General features: G+C 53.6%; 1 protein-coding gene across 1 annotated transcript in view; it reads left to right on the top strand.

Moving 5' to 3' along the window:
• Nucleotides 1-5,682: 5,682 nt before the first annotated feature.
• The window catches only part of fbxo22 (F-box protein 22), a 38,769-nt gene continuing 17,947 nt past the window's right edge, over nt 5,683-26,504 (top strand). The window contains exons 1-4 of the mRNA XM_072492796.1: nt 5,683-5,868; nt 18,096-18,240; nt 21,916-22,000; nt 22,823-22,936. Coding sequence (XP_072348897.1) covers nt 5,759-5,868; nt 18,096-18,240; nt 21,916-22,000; nt 22,823-22,936 — 454 coding nt within the window. The 5' untranslated portion in view covers nt 5,683-5,758. The remainder of the gene's footprint in view (nt 5,869-18,095; nt 18,241-21,915; nt 22,001-22,822; nt 22,937-26,504) is intronic.

Here is a 26,504-nt window from a genome sequence, read left to right as displayed (position 1 = left end):
ACTCCACAACCGCACAACGTGACTCAGTTAAGGTCATTTATAGGTTTATTAAATTACTGTGAAATATCAGAGATCTGAACAACACACAATCATAGACGGTTTGTCTAGACTGCCATCTAGTTAAGCACGAATCTGATGAACACTTCAACAATATATGCTATTTGATCCATAAGGAAAATGTTCCGGTAATAACTTCTCAGGTGTGAAAATTTACCCAAACATTTCCGATGATGGGCAAGGTGTCGGACATGATTCAAAAAGGACACTAACACAAGAGCACAGAATGAATCCAGACCTTAAACCCTATCTTACCAGTCAATCTTGAGTTGACAGTACAAAATGGAGTATTGTTGTCAGTATTAAGTAATCATAGGGCAGCACGGTGGCGCAGTGGGTTAGCCCTGCTGCCTCACGGCGCCGAGGTCCCAGGTTCGATCCCGGCTCTGGGTCACTGTCCGTGTGGAGTTTGCACATTCTCCCCGTGTCTGCGTGGCTTTCGCCCCCACAACCCAAAGAGGTGCAGGATAGGTGGATTGACCATGCTAAATTGCCCCTTAATTGGAAAAAAATGAATTGGGTACTCTAAATATATATATTTTTAAAAAAGTATTAAGTAATCATTCTGCCGTGGCTATGAAGTAAAACCTGGAAGAGCTGTTCGAGGGCCATCCCGGTGTAGTTACAATGAAGGAGTTGGCGAGTAGCTACTTCTGGTGGCCCGGGTTGGATGCCCAAATAGAGGAGAAGGTGGAGTGTTGTCCAATCTGTGCGGTGTTGAGAAATGTACCTCTGCTACAACCTTTGCATCCCTGGGAATGGCCTACGCTGCCATGGCAAAGATTCCATGTCGATTATGCAGGACGAATCGGAGGACACATGTTTTGGTCATGGTTCCCGTACATTCAAAATGGTCGGAGGTTGTCATCATGAAATCGACAACTGTGGAACAGACTATAGAAAGGCTTTGACGAGGTATTTGCAAGATTCAGGCGACCTGAACAGTTTGTGAGCGCTAACGATACCCAGTTCACATCAGCCGAATTCGAAGACTACCTGAAGGGGTGTGGTATCCACCATTTCAAACCTGTCCCCTACCATCCAGCTACGAACGGGTTAGCTGAACATTTCGTACAACCGCTCAAGCATGCAGTGAAGGTTTTGAAGGATAAAGGCTCTCTACCTAAACGTGTGAATAACTTTCTAATGACATACAGATACAGTGCGCATTCTACAACGCAAAGCTCACTTGGTCTACTGATGTTCAAAAGAAAACGCACGCAATCTTTTGACTCCAACTTCAGAGATAGTCAGGCAACAACATCAGACGCAAGTGGCCAGAAAGGAACAACATTCCAAAAGCAGAACCTTTGACCGTGGGGAATGTGTCCTTGAGAGAAATTACACCTCAGGCGAAAAATTTTCTCCAAATCTGTATTAGCCAACATGGGTCAGATTTCATATACTGTGCAATTTGACAATGAATGAATTTGGTGTTGGCATGCTGACCAATGGTTGTCTGTGTGTAGGGAGAGTACAGAGTCTACCAGGGTTTTCACCACAGAGAGTATGGACAGCAACAGGCCCAGCTTGAGGACTAAAATCGCCAAAATTACGGACTCTGTTACGACAAAATCATCCACACAACCAGAGACAGTTCCTGAGTTGGTTTGGCCAGATGTAACACCGGACAGTGTACAGGAAGACACTCCCAGTACCCCTGTGAGCCAAGTTCCTGAACGGCATGTTCTGCCAAAACGAATCAGATGTCCACCCAAGAGACCATCTTACTAATGTACACATGTATCCGTAACATAACAATGTTAGCTAAGGCATAACGTGTTGGATCTGTGTTAAAGTGTTTGATTCAGTAAAAATGCCGGGGACACTAAAGGAGTAAAGAGAGAGGGTGCTATGTATCAGAGTAACACCATTGGCTGGTGTTATGCAATGATGTAATCAGAGCGTTCTACAGGCATTTGTGGTGTTCACCATCGTGTCCTGTTTGAACTGCAGCTTGTAAATAAATCCATTGCACTATGTTATACAACGTCAACCTGAGCCACCTATTATTCTTTCGCTTTGTGGCTTGAACAAAGAGTATAACAAGCCACTCACCTCCAGGGCAACTTACATCCCATGAAAGAATAAAGAAAGAAAACCTGATCGATCAGCATTGTAAAATTGAAGGCTCTCTGTGACCAGAATGTCGCTAGTCATTAGCGCTACCCGTCTGAGAAGGTGCTCCAGGAAACCGCTGTTGTATGTACATAGATGAAGGGCAGCATGGTAGCGCAGTGGTTAGCATTGCTGCCTACGGCGCCGAGGACCCGGGTTCGAATCCTGGCTCTGGGTCACTGTCCGTGTGGAGTTTGCACATTCTCCCCGTGTCTGCGTGGGTTTCGCAAACTTCAAAAAACCAAGTATTTACATAGACGCATAGACGTGTCACACTGTCCCCGATCAGTGCCGCTTCAGCCAACCAAATCTCCAACACCAAGGGTTTGTCTTGTGATTGGTTTCTTTCCACTTCCCACTGCCAAGAGAATATTTGGAAGGGGAAGATGCTATTGGGAGATTAACGAGATTTTATTTTTCGTGACACCACCCGCTGTTTCTGCAACCCGCCATTTAGGTGTCACCACCCCCAGTTCGAGTAACTTATTCGGAGACTCTCTCAGAGGAGACACAGACCCTGTGGTGCATAGTCAAGCGAAATGGCCAAAAGTCAAATGGGCCTTTGACCGTGGGCAATAGTAAGACAGAGGAGTTTGCCAGGCATGAGGTGGGCCAAAGTGGGGCTGAAGGCAATGGGGTAGTTAGGTGAATGAGATGTTGGATGAAGGAGGTTGGAAAGCAAGGATAGATAAAGGACACAAAGGCAATTCCCAACAAAGGTAATATTTGTGGGCAGCACGGTGGCACAGTGGTTAGCATTGCTGCCTATGGCGCTGAGGACCCGGGTTCGAATCCCGGCCCTGGGTCACTGTCCTTGTGGAGTTTGCACATTCTCCCCGTGTCTGCGTGGGTTTCACCCCCACAACCCAAAGATGTGCAGGTTAGGTGGACTGGCCATGCTAAATTGCCCCTTAATTTGAAAAAAAACTGGGTACCATAAGACATAGGAGCGGAAGTAAGGCCATTCGGCCCATCGAGTCCACTCCACCATTCAATCATGGCTGATTTCAACTCCATTTACCCGCTCGCTCTCCCTAGCCCTTAATTCCTCGAGAAATCAAGAATTTATCAACTTCTGTCTTAAAGACACTCTGCAGGTACTCTAAAGTTTTAAAAATAAACAAAGGTAATATTTTAAATTTACACAGGATACACAGCGCAGAAACAGCCATAGGGACTCGTAGCGATAACTCTGTTTCTCTCTCCACTGTTGCTGCCAGACATGCTGAGTTGACTCTCCATTTTCTGATATTAATACAGATATTTGTGCTCCAGTCAAGACTCTTCCCGTCTTTTCTCACCCAAATCCACCGTTGTAACCATTCCCTGTGATAGTGAGTTACACTCTCACCACAGTTGGCAGGTCTCTAAATTCTGAATTCTTTCTTTGGTAGAGGGGTCAATTACTAGGGGGCTTAGGTTTAAGGTGCGAGGTGTCGTGTTGGGTGTTCCGCTATACAGACGAACCAACACGGTTACAGATGGTACAACTCTGTTTTATTACTATCAATAACAACATCTGCAAACTTATGACTGTGATTCGTTCTTTACCCTTTAACCTGTGGACCCAGCCCTTACACTATCTTGGAGAGGCACTCAGCACATGGTGTATGTCTGAGTGGCACGCTGTGAGCTCTGTGCCCTGAGCTGTCTCCTGCTGGAATGAGCGGGGACTGTGGTGTTCCCCGTTTTATAGTGCGTGTGCTCTTGCTTGTGATTGGCTGTGATGTTGCGTGTGTGTTGATTGGTCCGTTGATCTGTCCATCAGTGTGTATGTTGGATTGGATTGGATTGGATTTGTTTATTGTCACGTGTACCGAGGTACAGTGAAAAGTATTTTTCTGCGAGCAGCTCAACAGATCATTAAGTACATGAGAACAAAAGGGAATAAAAGAAAATACATAATAGGGCAACACAACATGTACAATGTAACTACATAAGCACTGGCATCGGATGAAGCATACAGGGTGTAGTGTTAATGAGGCCAGTCCATAAGAGGGTCATTTAGGAATCTGGTGACAGTGGGGAAGAAGCTGTTTTTGAGTCTGTTTGTGCGTGTTCTCAGACTTCTGTATCTCCTGCCCGATGGAAGAAGTTGGAAGAGTGAGTAGGCCGGGTGGGAGGGATCTTTGATTATGCTGCTCGCTTTCTCCAGGCAACGGGAGGTGTAGATGGAGTCAATGGATGGGAGGCAGGATCGTGTGATGGACTGGGCGGTGTTCACGACTCTCTGAAGTCTCTTGCGGTCCTGGGCCGAGCAGTTGCCATACCAGGCTGTGATGCAGCCCGATAGGATGCTTTCTATGGTGCATCTGTAAAAGTTGGTAAGGGTTAATGTGGACATGCGGAATTTCCTTAGTTTCCTGAGGAAGTATAGGCGCTGTTGTGCTTTCTTGGTGGTAGCATCGACGTGGGTGGACCAGGAGATTTTTGGAGATGTGCACCCCTAGGAATTTGAAACTGCTAACCATCTCCACCTCGGCCCCGTTGATGCTGACAGGTGTGTACAGTACTTTGCTTCCTGAAGTCAATTACCAGCTCTTTAGTTTTGCTGACATTGAGGGAGAGATTGTTGTCGCTACACCACTCCACTAGATTCTCTATCTCCCTCCTGTATTCGGACTCGTCGTTATTCGTGTGTGTTTGCACCATGATGTTTATCTGAATATCATGACATGAGGGGCAAGGTTTAGAGGAGATGTACGAAGCAAGTATTTTACACAGAGGGTAGAGGGTGCCTGGAACTCGCTGCCGGAGGAGGTGGTGGAAGCAGGGACGTTAGTGACATTTAAGGGGCATCTTGACAAATACATGAATAGGATGAGCACAGTAAGAAGTGCTCCGAAAGCTAGTGTTTGAAACAAACCTGTTGGACTTTAACCTGGTGTTGTAAGACTTCTTACTGTGCTCACCCCAGTCCAATGCTGGCATCTCCACACCATGAATAGGATGGGAATAGAGGATACGGACCCAGGAAGTGCAGAAGATTTTAGTTTAGTCGGGCAGCATGGTCGGCACGGGCTTGGAGGGCCGAAGGGCCTGTTCCTGTGCTGTACTTTTCATTGTTCTTTGTTCTCTTTGTTCTTTGAATTCTCGATTGGATTTCCTAGTGACTCCAGGCGACACTGGCGCAGTGGACAGCACTGCTGCCTCACGGCGCCCAGGACCCGGGTTCAATCCTGGCCCTGGGTCACTGTCCGTGTGGAGTTTGCATATTCTCCCTGTGTCTGCGTGGGTCTCACCCCAACATCCCTAAGATGTGCACGGTAGGTGGATTGGCCATGCTAAATTGCCCCTTAATTGAAAAAAAATAATTGTGTACTCTAAATTTATTTTAAAAAAGGATTTCCTGCTGATTGTCTTAAAGTATATTGGATTTGAATTGGAGGCATCAAAGATACCAACACTGGGCATTGGGAGCAACTGGGCTGAGCTCTGGTGGGCGCATGCGCTGTCTTCTCGCTGGTGCCGTTTCCGGCCGCGCAGTGCGCATCTCCGCCCCGCAGGGAGCACCACGTGACCGCGCCGGGAAGTTGGGAGCAGAGGCCGCGGCGCAGCAATCGGCCCCAGGGGCTCGGCCGCGATGGACATCGAGCACCTGATGAGCGGGGGCTCGGTGCTGAGCAACGTGGCCGAGGTGGTGGAGCGGATCCTCACCTTCCTGCCCACAAAGTCGCTGCAGAGCAGCGCCAGGTAATTCCTGCGCTGCCTCCCCCCATGGCAACCAGCACCCCCCCCATGGCAACCAGCAACCCCCCCCATGGCAACCAGCAACCCCCCCCCATGGCAACCAGCACCCCCCCCCCATGGCAACCAGCACCCCCCCCATGGCAACCAGCACCCCCCCATGGCAACCAGCACCCCCCATGGCAACCAGCACCCCCCATGGCAACCAGCACCCCCCCCCATGGCAACTAGCATCTCCCCATGGCAACCAGCATCTCCCCATGGCAACCAGCACCCCCATGGCAACCAGCACCCCCATGGCAACCAGCACCCCCATGGAACCAGCACCCCTCCCCATGGCAACCAGCACCCCTCCCCATGGCAACCAGCACCCCTCCCCATGGCAACGAGCATCCCCCCATGGCAACCATCACCCTCCCATGGCAACCAGCACCCCCATGGCAACCAGCACCCCCCATGGCAACCAGCATCTCCCCATGGCAACCAGCACCCCTCTCCATGGCAACCAGCACCCCTCTCCATGGCAACCAGCACCCCTCTCCATGGCAACCAGCACCCCTCCCCATGGCAACCAGCACCCTCCCATGGCAACCAGCACCCTCCCATGGCAACCAGCAACCCCCCATGGCAACCAGCAACCCCCCATGGCAACCAGCAGTCCCCCATGGTGACTAGCATCCCCCCCATGGCAACCAATACCCCAGCCCCCCATGGCAACCAGCAGTCCCCCATGGTAACTAGCATCCCCCCATGGCAACCAACACCCCCCTCCCCCCCCCATCCCCCAAGGCAACCAACACTCCCCTGACGCCTTCCCACACCATGATGTGGAGATGCCGGCATTAGACTGGGGTGAGCACAGTAAGAAGTCTTACGACACCAGGTTAAAGCCCAACAGGTTTGTTTCAAACACTAGCTTTCGGAGCATTGCTCCTTCCTCAGGTGAACGAAGAGGTATGTTCCAGAAACGTATATATCGACAAATTCAAAGATGCCAGACAATGCTTGGAATACGAGCATTTGCAGTTAATTAAGTGTTTACAGATCCAGAGAGAGGGGTAATCCCAGGTTAAAGAGGTGTGAATTGTCTCAAGCCAGGACAGTTGGTAGGATTTCGCAAGCCCAGGCCAGATGTTGGTGGATGAATGTAATGTGTCATGAATCCCAGGTCCCGGTTGAGGCCGCACTCGTGTGCGGAACTTGGCTATAAGTTTCTGCTCGGCGATTCTGCGTTGTCGTGCGTCCTGAAGGTCGCCTTGGAGAACGTTTACCCGGAGATCAGAGGCTGAATGCCCTTGACTGCTGAAGTGTTCCCCGACTGGAAGGGAACATTCCTGCCTGGTGATTGTCGCGCGATGTCTGTTCATTCGTTGTCGCAGCTTCTGCATGGTCTCGCCAATGTACCACGCTTCGGAACATCCTTTCCTGCAGCGTAAGAGGTAGACGACGTTGGCCGAGTCGCACGAGTATGTACCGCGTACCTGGTGGGTGGTATTCTCACGTGTAATGGTATCCATGTCGATGATCTGGCAGGTCTTGCAGAGATTGCCATGGCAGGGTTGTGTGGTGTCGTGGTCGCTGTTCTGAAGGCACGGTAGTTTGCTGCAAACAATGGTTTGTTCGAGGTTGTGCGGTTGTTTGAAGGCCTGTTGAAGACTGCGAAGAGATGTTGTAGTTTCTCTGCTCCGGGAAAGTACTGGTCGACGAAGGGTACTCTGTCGGTCGTGTCCCGTGTTTGTCTTCTGAGGAGGTCTGTGCGGATTTTTGCTGTAGCGCGTTGGAACTGTCGATCGATGAGTCGAGCGCCATATCCCGTTCGTATGAGGGCATCTTTCAGCGTCTGTAGATGTCTATTACGCTCCTCCTCGTCTGAGCAGATCCTGTGTATATGGAGGGCTTGTCCGTAGGGGATGGCTTCTTTAATATGTTTAAGGTGGAAGCTGGAGAAGTGGAGCATCGTGAGGTTATCCGTGGGCTTGCGGTAAAGCGAAGTGCTGAGGTGACCGTCCTTGATGGAGATGAGTGTGTCCAAGAATGCAACTGATTTTGGAGAGTAGTCCATGGTGAGGCTGATGGTGGGATGAAACTTATTGATGTCATGGTGTAGTCGTTTCAGTGATTCTTCGCCGTGGGTCCAAAGGAAAAAAATGTCATCAATGTATCTGGTGTATAACGTTGGTTGAAGGTCCTGTGCGGTGAGGAGGTCTTGTTCAAACTTGTACATGAAGATGTTGGCATATTGAGGTGCGAATTTGGTCCCCATGACTGTTCCGTGCGTCTGGATGAAGAATTTGTTGTCGAAGGTGAAGACGTTGTGATCCAGAATGAAGCGGATGAGTTGCAGAATTGCGCCTGGAGATAGATTGGCAGTTGTCGGTGTTGAGTACTGAGGCTGTTGCAGCAATGCCGTCATCATGGGGGATGCTGGTGTAGAGTGCCGAGACGTCCATTGTGACGAGGAATGTTCCTGGTTCAACTGGTCCATGGGTGCTGAGTTTCTGTAGGAAGTCCGTCGTGTCGCGACAGAAGCTGGGCGTACCTTGTACGATGGGTTTTAAGATGCCCTCGATGTAGCCAGAGAGGTTCTCACACAGGCTCCCATTGCCTGAAACGATAGGATGGCCTGATGTGTTGGCCTTGTGTATTTTTGGGAGGCACGTAGGGTGCTCTGAATGTCTGGATCCAAGGTCTTGATCAGTCTGTTGAGTTGGCGGATATGTTCCTTGGTCGGATCTGCGGGTAACTCTCTGTAGTGTTCCTGGTTGTTGAGTTGGCAATACACTTTGCAGTAGTCCGTTCAGTTCAGTATGACGGTGGTCCCTCCTTTGTCTGCTGGTTTGATGACGATAGTGTGGATGGCGTTGCGTTGTGCTTGGGTGACGTTTAGGTCTGTCTTGTGAATGCGACTGATGAATCTGGCATTGACGCGACTCCTGACAGCTTGCGCATACATGCCGAGTCTAGGGCAGCGGCCTTCCAGAGGGGTCCAATTCGACTCTTTCCTCTTCGGTTGCCGCACCGCAGATGTCTCGGCTTGCTGTTCCGGTTCGTTAGTAGTCTCCTTGGGTTCGCTGTTGGCCTCTTGGGAACTGTGGAAGAATTCCCGGAGCCTCATTCGCCTGATGAATTTCTCCGTGCCGCGAGACTGATGGGGTCCATTTTGGTGGTGGTGCAGAAATTGAGCCCTCTGCTGAGGACTTCGATTTTGTCTGGTTGAAGGGTGCAGTCCGACAAGTTGACAATAGATTTTCCTGTATTGTTTTCTACTGTGGTACCGGGGGAGGCTTGGTTGCTGCTGGTGGTGATAGCGAATTTCTCAAGCTTCTTGTTCTTGGTGTGTTCCCTTCCAGTCGGGGAACACTTCAGCAGTCAAGGGCATTCAGCCTCTGATCTCCGGGTAAGCGTTCTCCAAGGCGGCCTTCAGGACGCGCGACAACGCAGAATCGCCGAACAGAAACTTATAGCCAAGTTCCGCACACATGAGTGTGGCCTCAACCGGGACCTGGGATTCATGTCGCATTACATTCATCCCCCACCATCTGGCCTGGGCTTCTGAATTCCTACCAACTGTCCTGGCTTGAGACAATTCACACCTCTTTCACCTGGGGTTACCCCATCTCTGGATATGTAAACACTTAATTAACTGCAAATGCTCACATTCTAAGCATTGTTTGGCATCTTTGAATCTGTCTATATATATGTTTCTGGAACATACCTCTTCATTCACCTAAGGAAGGAGCAGTGCCCCGAAAGCTAGTGTTTGAAAACAAACCTGTTGGACTTTAACCTGGTGTTGTAAGACTTACTGTGCTCCCCACACCATGACGCCCCTCTCACCCTGAAGCCCCCCCCACCTCCCACCCTGATGCCCCCACCACCCCCCCCACTCTGGCGACGCCCACCCCCCCACTCTGGCGACGCCCACCCCCCCACTCTGGCGACGCCCACCCCCCACTCTGACGACGCCCACCCGCCCCCACTCTGACGCCCACCCCACACCCTGATGCCCCCCCACCCTGACGCCACCCCCACTCACACCCTGACGCCCCCCACTCTCCCACCCTGACGCACCCCCACCCTGACGCCGCCCCCACTCCCACCCTGAAGCTCCCGCCCCGACGCCCCCCCAACGCTGACGCCCCCCCCAACGCTGACTCGCCCCCCCCCAACGCTGACTCCCCCCCAATGCTGACCCCCCCCCCCCAATGCTGACTCCCCCCCCCCAATGCTGACTCCCCCCCCCCCCCAACGCTGACTCCCCCCCCCCCCAACGCTGACTCCCCCCCCCCCCAACGCTGACTTCCCCCCCCCCCAACGCTGACTCCCCCCCCCCCAACGCTGACTCCCCCCCCAACGCTGACTTCCCCCCCCCCCCAACGCTGACTCCCCCCCCCCCAACGCTGACTTCCCCCCCCAACGCTGACTTCCCCCCCCCAACGCTGACTTCCCCCCCCCAACGCTGACTCGCCCCCCCCAACGCTGACTCGCCCCCCCCAACGCTGACTCGCCCCCCCAACGCTGACTCGCCCCCCCCAACGCTGACTCGCCCCCCCCAACGCTGACTTGCCCCCCCCAACGCTGACTCGCCCCCCCCCAACGCTGACTCGCCCCCCCAACGCTGACTCGCCCCCCCCAACGCTGACTCGCCCCCCCCAACGCTGACTCGCCCCCCCCAACGCTGACTCGCCCCCCCCAACGCTGACTCGCCCCCCCCAACGCTGACTCGCCCCCCCCAACGCTGACTCGCCCCCCCCAACGCTGACTCGCCCCCCCCAACGCTGACTCGCCCCCCCCAACGCTGACTCGCCCCCCCCAACGCTGACTCGCCCCCCCCAACGCTGACTCGCCCCCCCCAACGCTGACTCGCCCCCCCCAACGCTGACTCGCCCCCCCCAACGCTGACTCGCCCCCCCCAACGCTGACTCGCCCCCCCCAACGCTGACTCGCCCCCCCCAACGCTGACTCGCCCCCCCCAACGCTGACTCGCCCCCCCCAACGCTGACTCGCCCCCCCCAACGCTGACTCGCCCCCCCCAACGCTGACTCGCCCCCCCCAACGCTGACTCGCCCCCCCCAACGCTGACTCGCCCCCCCCAACGCTGACTCGCCCCCCCCAACGCTGACTCGCCCCCCCCAACGCTGACTCGCCCCCCCCAACGCTGACTCGCCCCCCCCAACGCTGACTCGCCCCCCCCAACGCTGACTCGCCCCCCCCAACGCTGACTCGCCCCCCCCAACGCTGACTCGCCCCCCCCAACGCTGACTCGCCCCCCCCAACGCTGACTCGCCCCCCCCAACGCTGACTCGCCCCCCCCAACGCTGACTCGCCCCCCCAACGCTGACTCGCCCCCCCCAACGCTGACTCGCCCCCCCCAACGCTGACTCGCCCCCCCCAACGCTGACTCGCCCCCCCAACGCTGACTCGCCCCCCCCAACGCTGACTCGCCCCCCCCAACGCTGACTCGCCCCCCCCAACGCTGACTCGCCCCCCCCAACGCTGACTCGCCCCCCCCAACGCTGACTCGCCCCCCCCAACGCTGACTCGCCCCCCCCCAACGCTGACTCGCCCCCCCAACGCTGACTCGCCCCCCCCAACGCTGACTCGCCCCCCCAACGCTGACTCGCCCCCCCAACGCTGACTCGCCCCCCCCAACGCTGACTCGCCCCCCCCAACGCTGACTCGCCCCCCCCAACGCTGACTCGCCCCCCCCAACGCTGACTCGCCCCCCCCAACGCTGACTCGCCCCCCCCAACGCTGACTCGCCCCCCCCAACGCTGACTCGCCCCCCCCCAACGCTGACTCGCCCCCCCCAACGCTGACTCGCCCCCCCCAACGCTGACTCGCCCCCCCCAACGCTGACTCGCCCCCCCCAACGCTGACTCGCCCCCCCCAACGCTGACTCGCCCCCCCCAACGCTGACTCGCCCCCCCCAACGCTGACTCGCCCCCCCCAACGCTGACTCGCCCCCCCCAACGCTGACTCGCCCCCCCCAACGCTGACTCGCCCCCCCCAACGCTGACTCGCCCCCCCCAACGCTGACTCGCCCCCCCCAACGCTGACTCGCCCCCCCCAACGCTGACTCGCCCCCCCCCAACGCTGACTCGCCCCCCCCAACGCTGACTCGCCCCCCCCAACGCTGACTCGCCCCCCCCAACGCTGACTCGCCCCCCCCAACGCTGACTCGCCCCCCCCAACGCTGACTCGCCCCCCCCAACGCTGACTCGCCCCCCCCAACGCTGACTCGCCCCCCCCAACGCTGACTCGCCCCCCCCAACGCTGACTCGCCCCCCCCAACGCTGACTCGCCCCCCCCAACGCTGACTCGCCCCCCCCAACGCTGACTCGCCCCCCCCAACGCTGACTCGCCCCCCCCAACGCTGACTCGCCCCCCCCAACGCTGACTCGCCCCCCCCAACGCTGACTCGCCCCCCCCAACGCTGACTCGCCCCCCCCAACGCTGACTCGCCCCCCCCAACGCTGACTCGCCCCCCCCAACGCTGACTCGCCCCCCCCAACGCTGACTCGCCCCCCCCAACGCTGACTCGCCCCCCCCAACGCTGACTCGCCCCCCCCAACGCTGACTCGCCCCCCCAACGCTGACTCGCCCCCCCAACGCTGACTCGCCCCCCCAACGCTGACTCGCCCCCCCAACGCTGACTCCCCCCCCCCAACGCTGACTCGCCCCCCCCAACGCTGACTCGCCCCCCCCAACGCTGACTCGCCCCCCCCAACGCTGACTCGCCCCCCCCAACGCTGACTCGCCCCCCCCAACGCTGACTCGCCCCCCCCAACGCTGACTCGCCCCCCCCAACGCTGACTCGCCCCCCCCAACGCTGACTCGCCCCCCCCAACGCTGACTCGCCCCCCCCAACGCTGACTCGCTCCCCCAACGCTGACTCGCCCCCCCAACGCTGACTCGCCCCCCCCAACGCTGACTCGCCCCCCCAACGCTGACTCGCCCCCCCCAACGCTGACTCGCCCCCCCCAACGCTGACTCGCCCCCCCCAACGCTGACTCGCCCCCCCCAACGCTGACTCGCCCCCCCCAACGCTGACTCGCCCCCCCCAACGCTGACTCGCCCCCCCCAACGCTGACTCGCCCCCCCAACGCTGACTCGCCCCCCCCAACGCTGACTCGCCCCCCCCAACGCTGACTCGCCCCCCCAACGCTGACTCGCCCCCCCAACGCTGACTCGCCCCCCCAACGCTGACTCGCCCCCCCCAACGCTGACTCGCCCCCCCCAACGCTGACTCGCCCCCCCCAACGCTGACTCGCCCCCCCCAACGCTGACTCGCCCCCCCAACGCTGACTCGCCCCCCCCAACGCTGACTCGCCCCCCCAACGCTGACTCGCCCCCCCCAACGCTGACTCGCCCCCCCCAACGCTGACTCGCCCCCCCAACGCTGACTCGCCCCCCCCAACGCTGACTCGCCCCCCCCAACGCTGACTCGCCCCCCCCAACGCTGACTCGCCCCCCCCAACGCTGACTCGCCCCCCCCCAACGCTGACTCGCCCCCCCCAACGCTGACTCGCCCCCCCCAACGCTGACTCGCCCCCCCCAACGCTGACTCGCCCCCCCCAACGCTGACTCGCCCCCCCCAACGCTGACTCGCCCCCCCCAACGCTGACTCGCCCCCCCCAACGCTGACTCGCCCCCCCCAACGCTGACTCGCCCCCCCCAACGCTGACTCGCCCCCCCCAACGCTGACTCGCCCCCCCCAACGCTGACTCGCCCCCCCCAACGCTGACTCGCCCCCCCCAACGCTGACTCGCCCCCCCCAACGCTGACTCGCCCCCCCCAACGCTGACTCGCCCCCCCCAACGCTGACTCGCCCCCCCCAACGCTGACTCGCCCCCCCCAACGCTGACTCGCCCCCCCAACGCTGACTCGCCCCCCCAACGCTGACTCGCCCCCCCAACGCTGACTCGCCCCCCCAACGCTGACTCGCCCCCCCAACGCTGACTCGCCCCCCCCAACGCTGACTCGCCCCCCCAACGCTGACTCGCCCCCCCCAACGCTGACTCGCCCCCCCCAACGCTGACTCGCCCCCCCAACGCTGACTCGCCCCCCCCAACGCTGACTCGCCCCCCCCAACGCTGACTCGCCCCCCCCAACGCTGACTCCCCCCCCCCAACGCTGACTCCCCCCCCCCAACGCTGACTCCCCCCCCCCAACGCTGACTCCCCCCCCCCCAACGCTGACTCCCCCCCCCCAACGCTGACTCCCCCCCCCCAACGCTGACTCGCCCCCCCCAACGCTGACTCGCCCCCCCCAACGCTGACTCGCCCCCCCCAACGCTGACTCGCCCCCCCCAACGCTGACTCGCCCCCCCCAACGCTGACTCGCCCCCCCCAACGCTGACTCGCCCCCCCCAACGCTGACTCGCCCCCCCCAACGCTGACTCGCCCCCCCCAACGCTGACTCGCCCCCCCCAACGCTGACTCGCCCCCCCCAACGCTGACTCGCCCCCCCCAACGCTGACTCGCCCCCCCCAACGCTGACTCGCCCCCCCCAACGCTGACTCGCCCCCCCCAACGCTGACTCGCCCCCCCCAACGCTGACTCGCCCCCCCCAACGCTGACTCGCCCCCCCCAACGCTGACTCGCCCCCCCCAACGCTGACTCGCCCCCCCCAACGCTGACTCGCCCCCCCCAACGCTGACTCGCCCCCCCCAACGCTGACTCGCCCCCCCCAACGCTGACTCGCCCCCCCCAACGCTGACTCGCCCCCCCCAACGCTGACTCGCCCCCCCCAACGCTGACTCGCCCCCCCCAACGCTGACTCGCCCCCCCCAACGCTGACTCGCCCCCCCCAACGCTGACTCGCCCCCCCCAACGCTGACTCGCCCCCCCCAACGCTGACTCGCCCCCCCCAACGCTGACTCGCCCCCCCCAACGCTGACTCGCCCCCCCCAACGCTGACTCGCCCCCCCCAACGCTGACTCGCCCCCCCCAACGCTGACTCGCCCCCCCCCAACGCTGACTCGCCCCCCCAACGCTGACTCCCCCCCCCCCCCCCAACGCTGACTCCCCCCCCCCCTAACGCTGACTCCCCCGCCCCCAACGCTGACTCGCCCCCAACGCTGACACCCCCCCCCAACACTGACCCCCCCTCCCCCCCACCCTGACGCCACCCCCCCCCCCCCCACAATAACCACTGGCACCTCCTCCTCCCTAACCACCGGTGTCACCCTCCCGCGCCCGCCCATCAGAACTTTGTAATTTGAAACCTACCCTCTCACCCTAACAAACAGCACATCCCACCAACTGGCACCGCCTTCCCTAACAGCCGGCACTGCCCTTTCCCCTTGCCTAAGAACCAGTTTGCTCACCTCCGTAACAACCACGCCCTTCCTCTCTGGTAACCAGTTCCTCCCCAGGCAACTGTCACTCTTCCCCGCCAACAAATGCCCCAAGCTCTCCCAACCATTTGCATTCCCATTCTCCATAAAACATAGGAGCAGAATTAGGCCACTCGGCCCATCGAGTCTGCTCCGCCAATCAATCATGGCTGATATTTTCTCATCCCCATTCTCCTGCCTTCTCCCCGTAACCCCTGATCCCCTTATTAATCAAGAACCCATCTATCTCTGTTTTCAAGACACTGAGTGATTTGGCCTCCGCAGCCTTCTGCGGCAAAGAGTTACACAGATTCACTACCCTCTGGCTGAAGAAATTCCTCCTCATCTCTGTTTTAAAGAATCATCCCTTTAGTCCGAGATGGTGTCCTCTGGTTCTAGCTTTTCCTACAAGTGGAAACATCCTCCCCACGTCCACTCTATCCAGGCTGCACAATATCTTGTAAGTTTCAATAAGATCCTCCCTCATCCTTCTAAACTCCAATGATAACAGACCCTGAGTCCTCAAACGTTCCTCATACGGCAAGTTCTTCATTCCAGGGATCATTCTTGTGATCCTCCTCTGGACCCTTTCCAGCCAGCACAGGAACAGGCCCTTCGGTCCTCCAAGCCTGCGCCGATCATGTGTCCTATCTAGATCAACCGCCTGTATCCTTCCATACCCCGACACAAAGATTTCTGACAGAGGCCCAGCGATTTCATCTCTTGCCTCCCTCAGGAATCTGGGATAGATGCCACCTGGCCCTGGCAATTTATCTACCTTAATGTTTTTTAACACTCCCAACACTTCCTCCCTCGTAATAATAACCTGTTCTAAAGTGTTTACACAGCCCTCTGAGGCACCACCAATCAACATGTCCTTCTCCTTTGTGAATACCGATGCAAAATTACTCATTAAGGACCTCACCTACTTCCTCTGGTTCTAAACATAAGTTCCCTCCTTTGTCCTTGAGCGGACCAACTCTTTGTCTAGCTACCGTCTTGTTCCTAATATACGTATAAAATGCCTTGGGATTCTCCCGAATCCTATTTGCCAAGGACATTTCATGACCCCTTTTTGCCCTCCTAACTCCCTTCTTGCGCTCTTTTCTACTTTCCTTGTATTCCTCAAGTGCTTTATCTGTTTTTAGTTCTCGGTACCTCACATATGCATCTTTTTTCTTTTGACAATACTCTCAATTTCCCTGGTCATCCATGGTTCCCGAATCCTGCCTTTGCTGTCTTTCCTTTTTACCAGCACATAACATTGACAGTGCAGAAGGAGGCCATTCGGCCCATTGAATCTGCATCAGCTCTTGGAAAGAGCACCCTACCCAAGCCCACCCCCCACCCAATCCCCCATAACCCTGTAACCCCATCCAACACTAAGGGCAATTTTGGACACTAAGGGCAATTTAGCATGGCCAATCCACCTAACCTGCACATCTTTGGACTGTGGGAGGAAACTGGAGCACCCGGAGGAAACCCACGCGCACACTGGGAGGATGTGCAGACTCCGCACAGACAGTGACCCAAGCCGGAATCAAACCTGGGACTCTGGAGCTGTGAAGCAATTGTGCTAACCACTATGCTACCGTGCTGCCCTTGCCTGTCTTGCACTTCCATCAACTGCTCCTTAAAAGACTCCCACATGCCAAATGTGTATTTACCCTCAACCAGCCTCTCCCAAACAACAACCTCCAAATCCTGCCTCATCTGGTTGTAGTTAGCCTTCCCCCAATTTAGCACCTTAACCCTAGAACTACACTCGTCCTTTTCCATGAGTATAAGGAATTGTGGTCACGGTTCACCACATGTTCTCCCACTACAACGTTGATGACCTGGCCGGGCTCGATCCCTAGTAGTCGGTCCAATATAGCCCCCTCTCTCGTCGGGACTATCCACATATTGTTCCAAAAAACCTTCTTGGACACACTTAACAAATTCCTCACCATCCAGACCCCTAGCCATAAGGGATTTAATAATAATAATTGCTTATTGTCACAAGTAGGCTTCAATGAAGTTACTGTGAAAAGCCCATAGTCGCCACATTCCGGCGCCTGTTCAGGGAGGCTGGTACGGATTTCCAGTCAATATGAGGAAAAGTAAATACTCTCACTACAACAACCCTATTGTTTCTACATCTATCCATAATCTGCTTACATATCTGTTCCTCAACTTCTCATGGGCTGTTGGGAGGCCTGTAGCACACCCTCATCATAGTGACTGCCCCCTTCCTGTTTCTGAGCTCTACCCACAGTGTCTCATTACTTGATTTTTGAATGGTGTCCTCCCTATGTACAGTTGTAATATGTTCCCTAACCAGTATTGCAACTCCCCCACCTCTTTTACCTTCCTCCCTGTTTCGCCTAAAACACCTATATCCTGGAATATTTAGCTGCCAGTCCTGCGCCTTTTAAAAAAATTTAGAGTACCCAATTAATATTTTTCTCCAATTAAGGGGCAATTTAGCGTGGCCAATCCACCTACCTGCACATCTTTGGGTTGTGGGGGTGAAACCCAAGCAGACATGGGGAGAATGTGCAAACTCCACACGGACAGTGATCCAGTGCTGGGATTCGAACCCAGGTCCTCAGCGCCGCAGTCCCAGTGCTAACCACTGCCCCACTTGCTGCCCCCCAGTCCCTTTTTTGACCAAGTCTCCCTTACAGCAACCACAACGAAGTTCCGCGCGCGAATCAAGGCTTTAAGTCCATCTTTGAGTTGCGGGGGGGGGTGAAACTCACGCAAACACTGGGAGAATGTGCAAACTCCACACGGACAGTGACCCGGGACCGAAGCCGGGTCCTCGGTGCTGTGAGGTAGCAGTGCTAACCACTGTGCCACCGTACTGCCCTCATATCCTGTGTTTACGTGTTTAAGAATTATATTTCAGGGTATGCCGATTGTGGAGGGACTGTGCACGCAGGGTGCTGCGGATGCATCAAAGACTAACGTGGATCTCGACCAAAGGCCACACGTACATCGGCGAGGAAGATGGCGACCATTTCCTGGTTAAAAAAATGATCGTGGACCTGGAGGTAAGAACCGATGGGCGGGATGGGGTCCGCCCCGTGATGACTCTGCAGTTTGTTGCTATAAAGGATGGAGATGAGCGAATCTAAAACCAGAAATTGCTCTTTGTAAACTCCTTTGGGACATCCTGAGGTCATTATGCGAGCGAAGTGCCGTGCATCTGTGCCAATGGATGCGACTAAATTCAAGGAAGATTGTATTCTCTGGGATTTGTTTGTTTTAAGCTAGGACACTGTAAAGCGTCTTGGGATATTTTCTCATACCTGTACAGCTGAATAGGAACAGGGTTTGGTTATTTAGGGCAGCACGGTAGCATTGTGGTTAGCACAATTGCTTCACAGCTCCAGCTTCCCAGGTTCGCTTCCCCGCTGGGTCACTGTCTGTGCGGAGTCTGCACGTTCTCCCCGTGTCTGCGTGGGTTTCCTCCGGGTGCTCCGATTTCCTCCCACAGTCCAAAGATGTGCTGGTTAGGTGGATTGGCCATGATAAATTGTCCTTAGTGTTCAACATTGCCCTTATTGTTGGGTGGGGTTACTGGGTAATGGGGATAGGGTGGAGGTGTGGGTTTAGGTAGGGTGCTCTTTCCAAGAGCCGGTGCAGACTCGATGGGTCGAATGGCCTTCTGCAATGTAAATTCTATGTAACATTGCAAGCCTGCTCCGCTATTTATTGAAATCATGTCGTTTCAGCCCTGGAACTCCCATTTGCTCACCTTAATCATCCCTATATACCTTTGCATATTGGATATTTCAGTCCTAGCAAGGGGAGAGGAATATTCCCTCGACTTTTGTGAACCCAAGTGTCAATCCAGATTGTAGAATCATAGAATTTTTACAGTGCAGAAGGAGGCCATTCGGCCCATCGGGTCTGCACCGGCCCTTAGGAAAGCGCACCCTACTTAAGCCCACGCCTCCACCCTATCCCCGTAATCCAGTAGCCCCACCTAACCCTTTTTGGACACTAAGGGCAATTTATCACCAATTCACCTAATCTGCACATCTTTGGACTGTGGGAGGAAACTTGAGCACCCGGAGGAAACCCACGCAGAGGCGGGGAGAACGTGCAGACTCCGACTCCGCACAGTCAGTGACCCAAGCCATGAATCGAACCTGAGACCCTGGGGCTGTGAAGCAACTGTGCTACCGTGCCTCCCAGGTTGCTGTCTGAGCCAAGCTTGCATCACGTGATGACCTTAATGATGGTCGATGGAGGTAAATTAGAATCTTGCTTTCTTTTCTGATCCTGTACCAAGCTCACCCTGTCCTCACCGACCTAGCTTGCCATCAGTTCCCCAACAGCTCGGGGAACTCCTCATCCTTGTTCCTGCATCCCTCCGTGGCCTCAGACCTCCCTATCTCTGTAACTCTCCAGCCCTACACCGTCTCTGAGCCCAAAGCCTCCATTCCTCTGATTGGAGCCTCTTGCAGGTTTGCCTGCGCCCCGAGCTGCTGTCCTTTCAGCTTCCTGGATGTATAGCATTCCCTCTACGAAACCCCCCCCCCCCCCCGATCATCTCTTCCTTCAAACCTAACTCTACCCCAGCTTGATTTTTACTGTGTTGATTGGGGCCGTAACTTCCAGACTTCCCTGGGCTGGATTTGGGGGAAATGCACTGGAATGCTCCCCTCTAAACCACCCAGGTAAGCACTTGCACGGCAGTTGTGCAGAAGCACTAACTGGACAATTGCGTTGCGAACCATCCGAAAAAGCAACTTAAATTGCTAACTTTGCATGGTTCTGCCAGGGTTGCACTAATAGTTACGCTTTCCTAAGAAAAAAGTTAGAAGAAATAATTCCCCCACCCCCCTTTCCTGACCCATCCCACTCGCGAGCCTGACTCATCCTCCACCCGGCTGACCCAACGGTCACCCCTCCTTTTTTTAAATATAAATTTAGAGTACCCAATTCATTTTTTCCAATTAAGGGGCAATTTAGCGTGGCCAATCCACCTACCCTGCACACCTTTGGGTTGTGGGGGCGAAACCCACGCAAACAGGGGGAGAATGTGCAAACTCCACATGGACAGTGACCCGGGGCCGTGATCGAATCAGGAAACCTCGGCGCCGTGAGGCTGCAGTGCTAACCCACTGTGCCACCGTGCTGCCCTACGGTCACCCTTCCTAATGTCTGAACCCCCCCCCCCCCCCCAAGCTCCGATTTCCTCCCACCCTCCAAATCCCATCCAGGTACCTTAGCTGCTTACCTCCTACCTGGCCTGTCACTTTCAATGGGACCTTTAAACTCGCCTGCTTTACAGCAGCAAGTGCAGTAAAAAAAAAAGGGGCCTGTCCTCCTTCACTCTGACTATGTTAGACATTGACGCTGGGCCCGGGGGATGCGCTGTGCTGCCTGGGTCCTGCCCCAGCAACTCTGATGAGACGTGCACAGAAGGAACAAGTGTATACAGTATAGCAATTTGACGCTGATTGCCACTCCGAGGAAGTTAGAGCCCATTATTTTGTTGTATTCTGTAAAAGTCAGGGGAAGAATGTGGTTTCTAGGGCAGCAAAGCCCTCAGTCAACTAGTTGTATTTTTACAACAACTTGACCACTTATGGTGTTCTTTCCAGCTCCGGTGTCAGGCCAGACTTTACCAAATTTATTGGAGTGAATTTTGCACGTTAATAAGGGAGGACTTGAATCAGTGATATCTTGGTTATTATTCCCTGTAACAGACCCATTACACTAGCGGGAGATGATGTTATAATGGTTCTGTCAATACAGAGGACCAGTGTTCAAATCCCACCATGGCAGCTGGTGGAATGAATTAAACTGGAATAAACACAAGCTAGGCTTGAATGTTGTAAAAAAATAAAAAAATAAAAAATCTGATTCACTCGTCCTTTAGGAAAGGAAATATGTTGTCCTTTTCTGGTCTGGCCTACATGTGACTCCAGACCCACAACAACCTCTGTTCTCCTTGGAGAAGAGACGGCTGGGAGGAGATTGTTTATAATCATGGGCGGTCTAGATACAGAGAAACTGATGCTCTTGTCGAAGGATCAGTTCAAGGACAATTAGGAATAGGCAACAATTGCTGTCCTTACCACTGATGCCCACTTCCCATGAAAGGGGAGAAAAAAGCACAATAAAACGTTCCTCCATAAGATCCTACTTGCTATTCGTAATGGGTGCCTTACTGCGTTTTATTAAAAATGGTCAAAATTTTAATGATCAACAAACCCCCTGTGGCTTGGCTCACAGTAAGTGCAATGATGCATGTTGCGCATTCATGTTGTTATGGAGCTGTGGCTATGGAAATGAGGCCAGGGTGAAGGAAGATGTGCTGAAAACAGTCCGTCCTGTTAAGGCCACAATGACCGAGGCCAGCCAGAGTTTAATTGCTATAAGGTGAAAGGGATTTGCGGATTGCAAGAAGCTGATCGTTTCCTGCTCACGGACAGCACGTAGCACCGCCATCTCTCCTTTTTTCCCCAGATTGTTTTCACAGATGGATGTGATAGACACCCTCCCTAAAGAGCACACTGAACTCCAAGTCGACTAAAGATTGAATTTTGGGCCTCCCCCATTTCAGGCCCAGATTATTTCCATACGCCTTACTCTGCCTCTAAAATCAAAGCAATTTACTGTTGCTGTTTAATCTTCCAATTGTGATTCTTGGCATGTTTCTGTAGTTTGGTCAGTGTGTTCCATTAATACTATGACTCTCTTCTGAATAGGAAGTTTATCTGGTACCAGATACTGTTCTGTATATGGCTGGCACTGATACTTTCAGCGTACAGAGTGCTAACAAGCGAAAGAAAGGTGAAATACTTATTTTGGATATAAATGCACGTCAGTTTAAGATTTATTTTTAAATTAATGTTTTTACCATTAAAAATTATATTTCAATTGAATGGTATAAATAACACAAATATATTGAGTTAATTAATTTGAAAGCATACGATATTTTGATATACATTGCTTCTGATTTGTTTTGATATCAACTTTAATTTCCAGTTCATGCTCCACGTCGGCCTCCATCTTTTCCATCAACATGTCCTCCCCTTCCTTTCTCCCTCATGTTTAACTCGCTTCACCTCCGATGCAGTTGTTGTGCTTACCTCCTGACGATGGCGGGCTCCTGATTCTCACTGCTCCCTGGGTGAAGAGGTTTCTCCTTTAAAGCAGATGGCTATTCCCTTTTTTTTTTAAATGCAGAACCAGCCATTCTCCTTGCTGCTCCCGAGCTGATACCCAATGCTTCAAGGCTGTTACAATTGTATTCATTGGCGGATAGCCTTGGACAAAAATGAGCACTCCCCTGTTAAGAGGAATTCAATTAATGCATTCTCTAAATTTATACCTCAAAAGCTGGAAAATATTACTTTCCAGATGTTTTACCTTGAAATTTATTGCTGAATATTTCTTTCTTTTTGCGTCCAGGTCAAGTGTGTGTTTGTGATTTATGCCAGTTTCATATTACTGAACCCTTTTGTTTTTCTCTTGTGAACTGGCATAATGCCAAATATTTTTGCTGCTGGTTGATATTTTGCTGCCATTTGCCTCGGTCACTGTATTTACATGAATGTGTATGTTGGAGCGTAGCTGGTACTTGTCTTGCCTCTTTTAATTTGTAAATTACAGAGAGAAGAGATGGGCTGCCAAAGAAAAGCAGGGATGCAGAAGTGGCAGCAAAATTGGAGAACTTACTGCCCATGGAGTGCAAAACAGTGGGGGTCAGTTGCCCTGGAATTGTCTGTAAGTGGCATCTCTGGGGAGTTCCTTGCGCGCCGTTGCTTGAGCGATTGAACCGGGCGAGGTGGACTGAAATATAACAGTGAAGAGGTTAAATGTGCACAATTCCTATCGTTCCTTATTGGAAAATAAAAAGCATCAAAATCAAAATTCCACCTCGAAACGTACCCTCCCACCCCATTCCAAGACTTGTGTGATGTCGAGTGAGAGACTGCCCAATATTACTTCACGTGCATGTTTCTGCCTCGAGTGCAGTATTACAACCCATTCTGGGAACTACACTTCAACGAAACGTAAAAGAAACTAGAAGGAGGAGGCCATTCGGCCCTTTGAGCCTGTTCTGCCATTCATTATGATATAAGACATAGCAGAATTAGGCCACTCGGCCCATCGAGTCTGCTCCACCATTCAATCATGGCTGATATTTTCTCATCCCCATTCTCCTGCCTTCTCCCCATAACCCCTGATCCCCTTATTAATCATGGCTGATCATCAAGTTCAATGCCCTGATCCAGTCTCTCTCATTCCCCCCACTCCCCCAACATGAAAACGAAAATCGCTTATTGTCACAAGTAGGCTTCAATGAAGTTACTGTGAAAAGCCCCTAGTCGCCACATTCTGGCGCCTGTTCGGGGAGGCTGGTACGGGAATTGAACCGTGCTGCTGGCCTGCCTTGGTCTGCTTTAAAAGCCAGCTATTTAGCCCAGTGTGCTAAACCAGCCCTGCTGGTTTCCCTTGATCCTTTTAGCCCCAAGAGCTATATCTAATTCCTTTTTGATGGTCTCAACTGCTTTTTGTGGTAGTGAATTCCACAGATTCACCATTCTCTGGGTGAAGAAATTTATCCTCACCTCCGTCCTAAAAGGTTTACCCCTTATCCTCAAATTATAACCCCTAGTTCTGGACTCCCCCACCATCGGGAACATTCTTTCTCAATCTACCCTGATTAATCCCGTTAGGATTTTAGAAGTTTCTATAAAGATCCCCTCTTACTCTTCTAAACTCCAATGAATGTAATCCTAACTGAGTTAGTCTCTCCTCATATGACAGTCCCGGTATCCCAGGAATCAGCCTGGTAAACCTTCGCTGCACTCCCTCCTAGAACATCCTTCCTTAGATAAAGACACCAAAACCTTTCTTATTCTCCCTGCTGTCTTTTTCTCTTGTTCGTGAATCACCCGCTCTTAATCCTGACAAGGTTCCCATCCCCCTGCCATTTAGTACACCCCCCCCCCCCCCCCCCCCCCCCAAAAAAAAAGGACATCAGCCCTGGTTCTGGTCGGGTGTAACCTGTCCAGTTTGTACTGATCCCACCTCCCCCAGAACCGGTGCCAATGCCCCAGGAATCTGAAACCCTCTCCCTCACACCATCTTTTCAGCCACGTATTCATCCTATGGAGCCAGCATAGACAAGAGGAGCCAAAACACCTCCAAAACTGCAGCCGTTATGTGATTCTCTGGTCATTTCTCATGTTGCCCAGGGCGGCACGGTGGCACAGTGGGTTAGCACTGCTACCTCACAGCCCCAGGGACCCCGGGTTTAATTCCGACATTGGGTGACTGTGCTGAGTCTGCACGTTCTCCTCATGTCTGCGTGGGTTTCCTCCGGGTGCTCCGGTTTCCTCCCACAGTCCAAAGATGTGCAGGTTAGGTGGATTGGCCAGGCTAAATTGTCCGTTCATGTCCAACGGTTAGGTGAGGTTACAGGGATAAGGTGGGAGAGTGGATCTAGCTGCGGTGCTCTTTCTGAGGGTCGGTGCAGACTCAAAGGGCCGAATGGCCTCCTCCTGCACTGTAGGGACTCTTATGATTTCTATGAAACGGAATGTCATCTGGCTGTTGGAGAGGCAATGAAGCTGAACCTCATCCTGTCCTCTGTCAACCGACGTATACATGTTTCCCAGCTGGATACACAGGTTTGCCTTTCATAGTGGGATCCTAGCTAATTTTGTTCCCAAGCATGCTTCGCAGAGCTGTCACTAAATAGCATTAATCTTCACACATTTGGGCAGGGAACCATTACTCATGTTTAATCAAGCTTCTGTAAGTTTGCATCATAAATAAAGTTTTGTGAGCTGCACTAAAATCCCTGCACCCTGGGTGTTCTGAGGACCTGTCCAACCCGTTTTCCAGCAAGATTTGGATCTGTACTGATACTGAATGTAAAGTCCTGGGCTTACTCAGCACCACTGTGGTGTTGGGAAGCAAATGCTTGTTGCAAAGTTTGGAAACTTGCCCGGGCAATACTTCCAGCTTTGCATTCTTGTGCAAGATGCAAATTACCCTGTGCATGCCCTGAAGAGTGAAACAGTTCAATAAATTGCTTTCGTGCAGCCCATATGTTCAAGTTCTAGAGGGACTATGCAATTGGAATGGAAATGTGTTCCAAAAGCTGCTGATAGCATATGCCAATTGGTTATTTGGCATTTGAGCACTGGCTTGTCATTTTGCAACTTCAACGCCACATATTTATGGCAATGAGAGGTTAAATTCAGAACAGGAGTCGGCCATTCAGCCCATTGAGCCTGATCCAGCATTCAATACAATCATGGGCGGCACAGTGATTAGCACCGCTGCCTCAGCTCCAGGGACCCGGGTTCAATTCCGACCTCGGGTGACTATATGGAGTTTGCACGTTCGCCCTGTGTCTGCGTGGGTTTCCTCCAGGTGCTCCGGTTTCCTCCCACAGCCCAAAGATGTGCAGGTTAGGTGGATTGGCCATGATAAATTGCCCAAAAGGTTACTGGGTTACAGGGATCGGGTGGAGGCTTGGGCTAAAGTAGGGTGCTTGTAGAAGCCAGGTATTTCGAATACAACTTGTATAGGTAAAAGATAGCTGTTTAAGCATAAATATTAAGCCCCAGTTTTAAATACCCACTTATACAGCATAATTCACTTTTACTGAGGTCCGTTGTTCTGGCAAATGCATATTTTCAAAGTCAGTGTGACATTAAAACAGCACAGTTGCAAGACAATTTGACACTGCTTGTGCTAATTGTCAAGGACACGGACTGAATACCATAGCAACATGAAGGCACCATTGTTCACAATGCAGATAACAGCTAAGGCAGAAAAGCCAATGTTGCACATTGAAGATGGACGGCTTGCCATCAAATCGAATGTGTTTGAGTCTAACCCAAACCAATTAGGATTATATTGGGGTGTGATTAGATGACTTAAGACAGATATGAAAGTGTATAACTGAAAAGTTTCCGCCCGCCATTTTGGTGTTGTCTGTCCTTAATTTCTGTCTTTGATTCTGTCAGTGTGTCTTTCTGTAGTGTCTTTGTGTTGTGTTGTCTTTCTGTTAGTTTAGTCAGTTTTGTCCTTAATAGTCTCTGTTTGAGATGTCTTTTGGGGGTTCTGTCAGTCTGTTAGTGTACTTTTGACTTTGAGTTTGAGTTTAGCTGAAGATTAGCTCTCTCTCTCTCTCTTCATGTTTCATTGCCAGACTTTGACCTTTTAAAAGTTACTTTCGAGCTGTCTGCCTAAGCAAAAAAGATAATGTCTGTAATTCTCTGAAAGCTTCGAATTGTCTACGAATTGCCTTTTAAATGATTTTCAAATTGTA

Source organism: Scyliorhinus torazame, chromosome 30 (assembly GCF_047496885.1).
Source record: "Scyliorhinus torazame isolate Kashiwa2021f chromosome 30, sScyTor2.1, whole genome shotgun sequence".
Classification (NCBI taxonomy): domain Eukaryota; kingdom Metazoa; phylum Chordata; class Chondrichthyes; order Carcharhiniformes; family Scyliorhinidae; genus Scyliorhinus; species Scyliorhinus torazame.
Note: the sequence above shows the minus strand (reverse complement) of the source record. Positions and strands in the feature narration are given on the sequence as shown.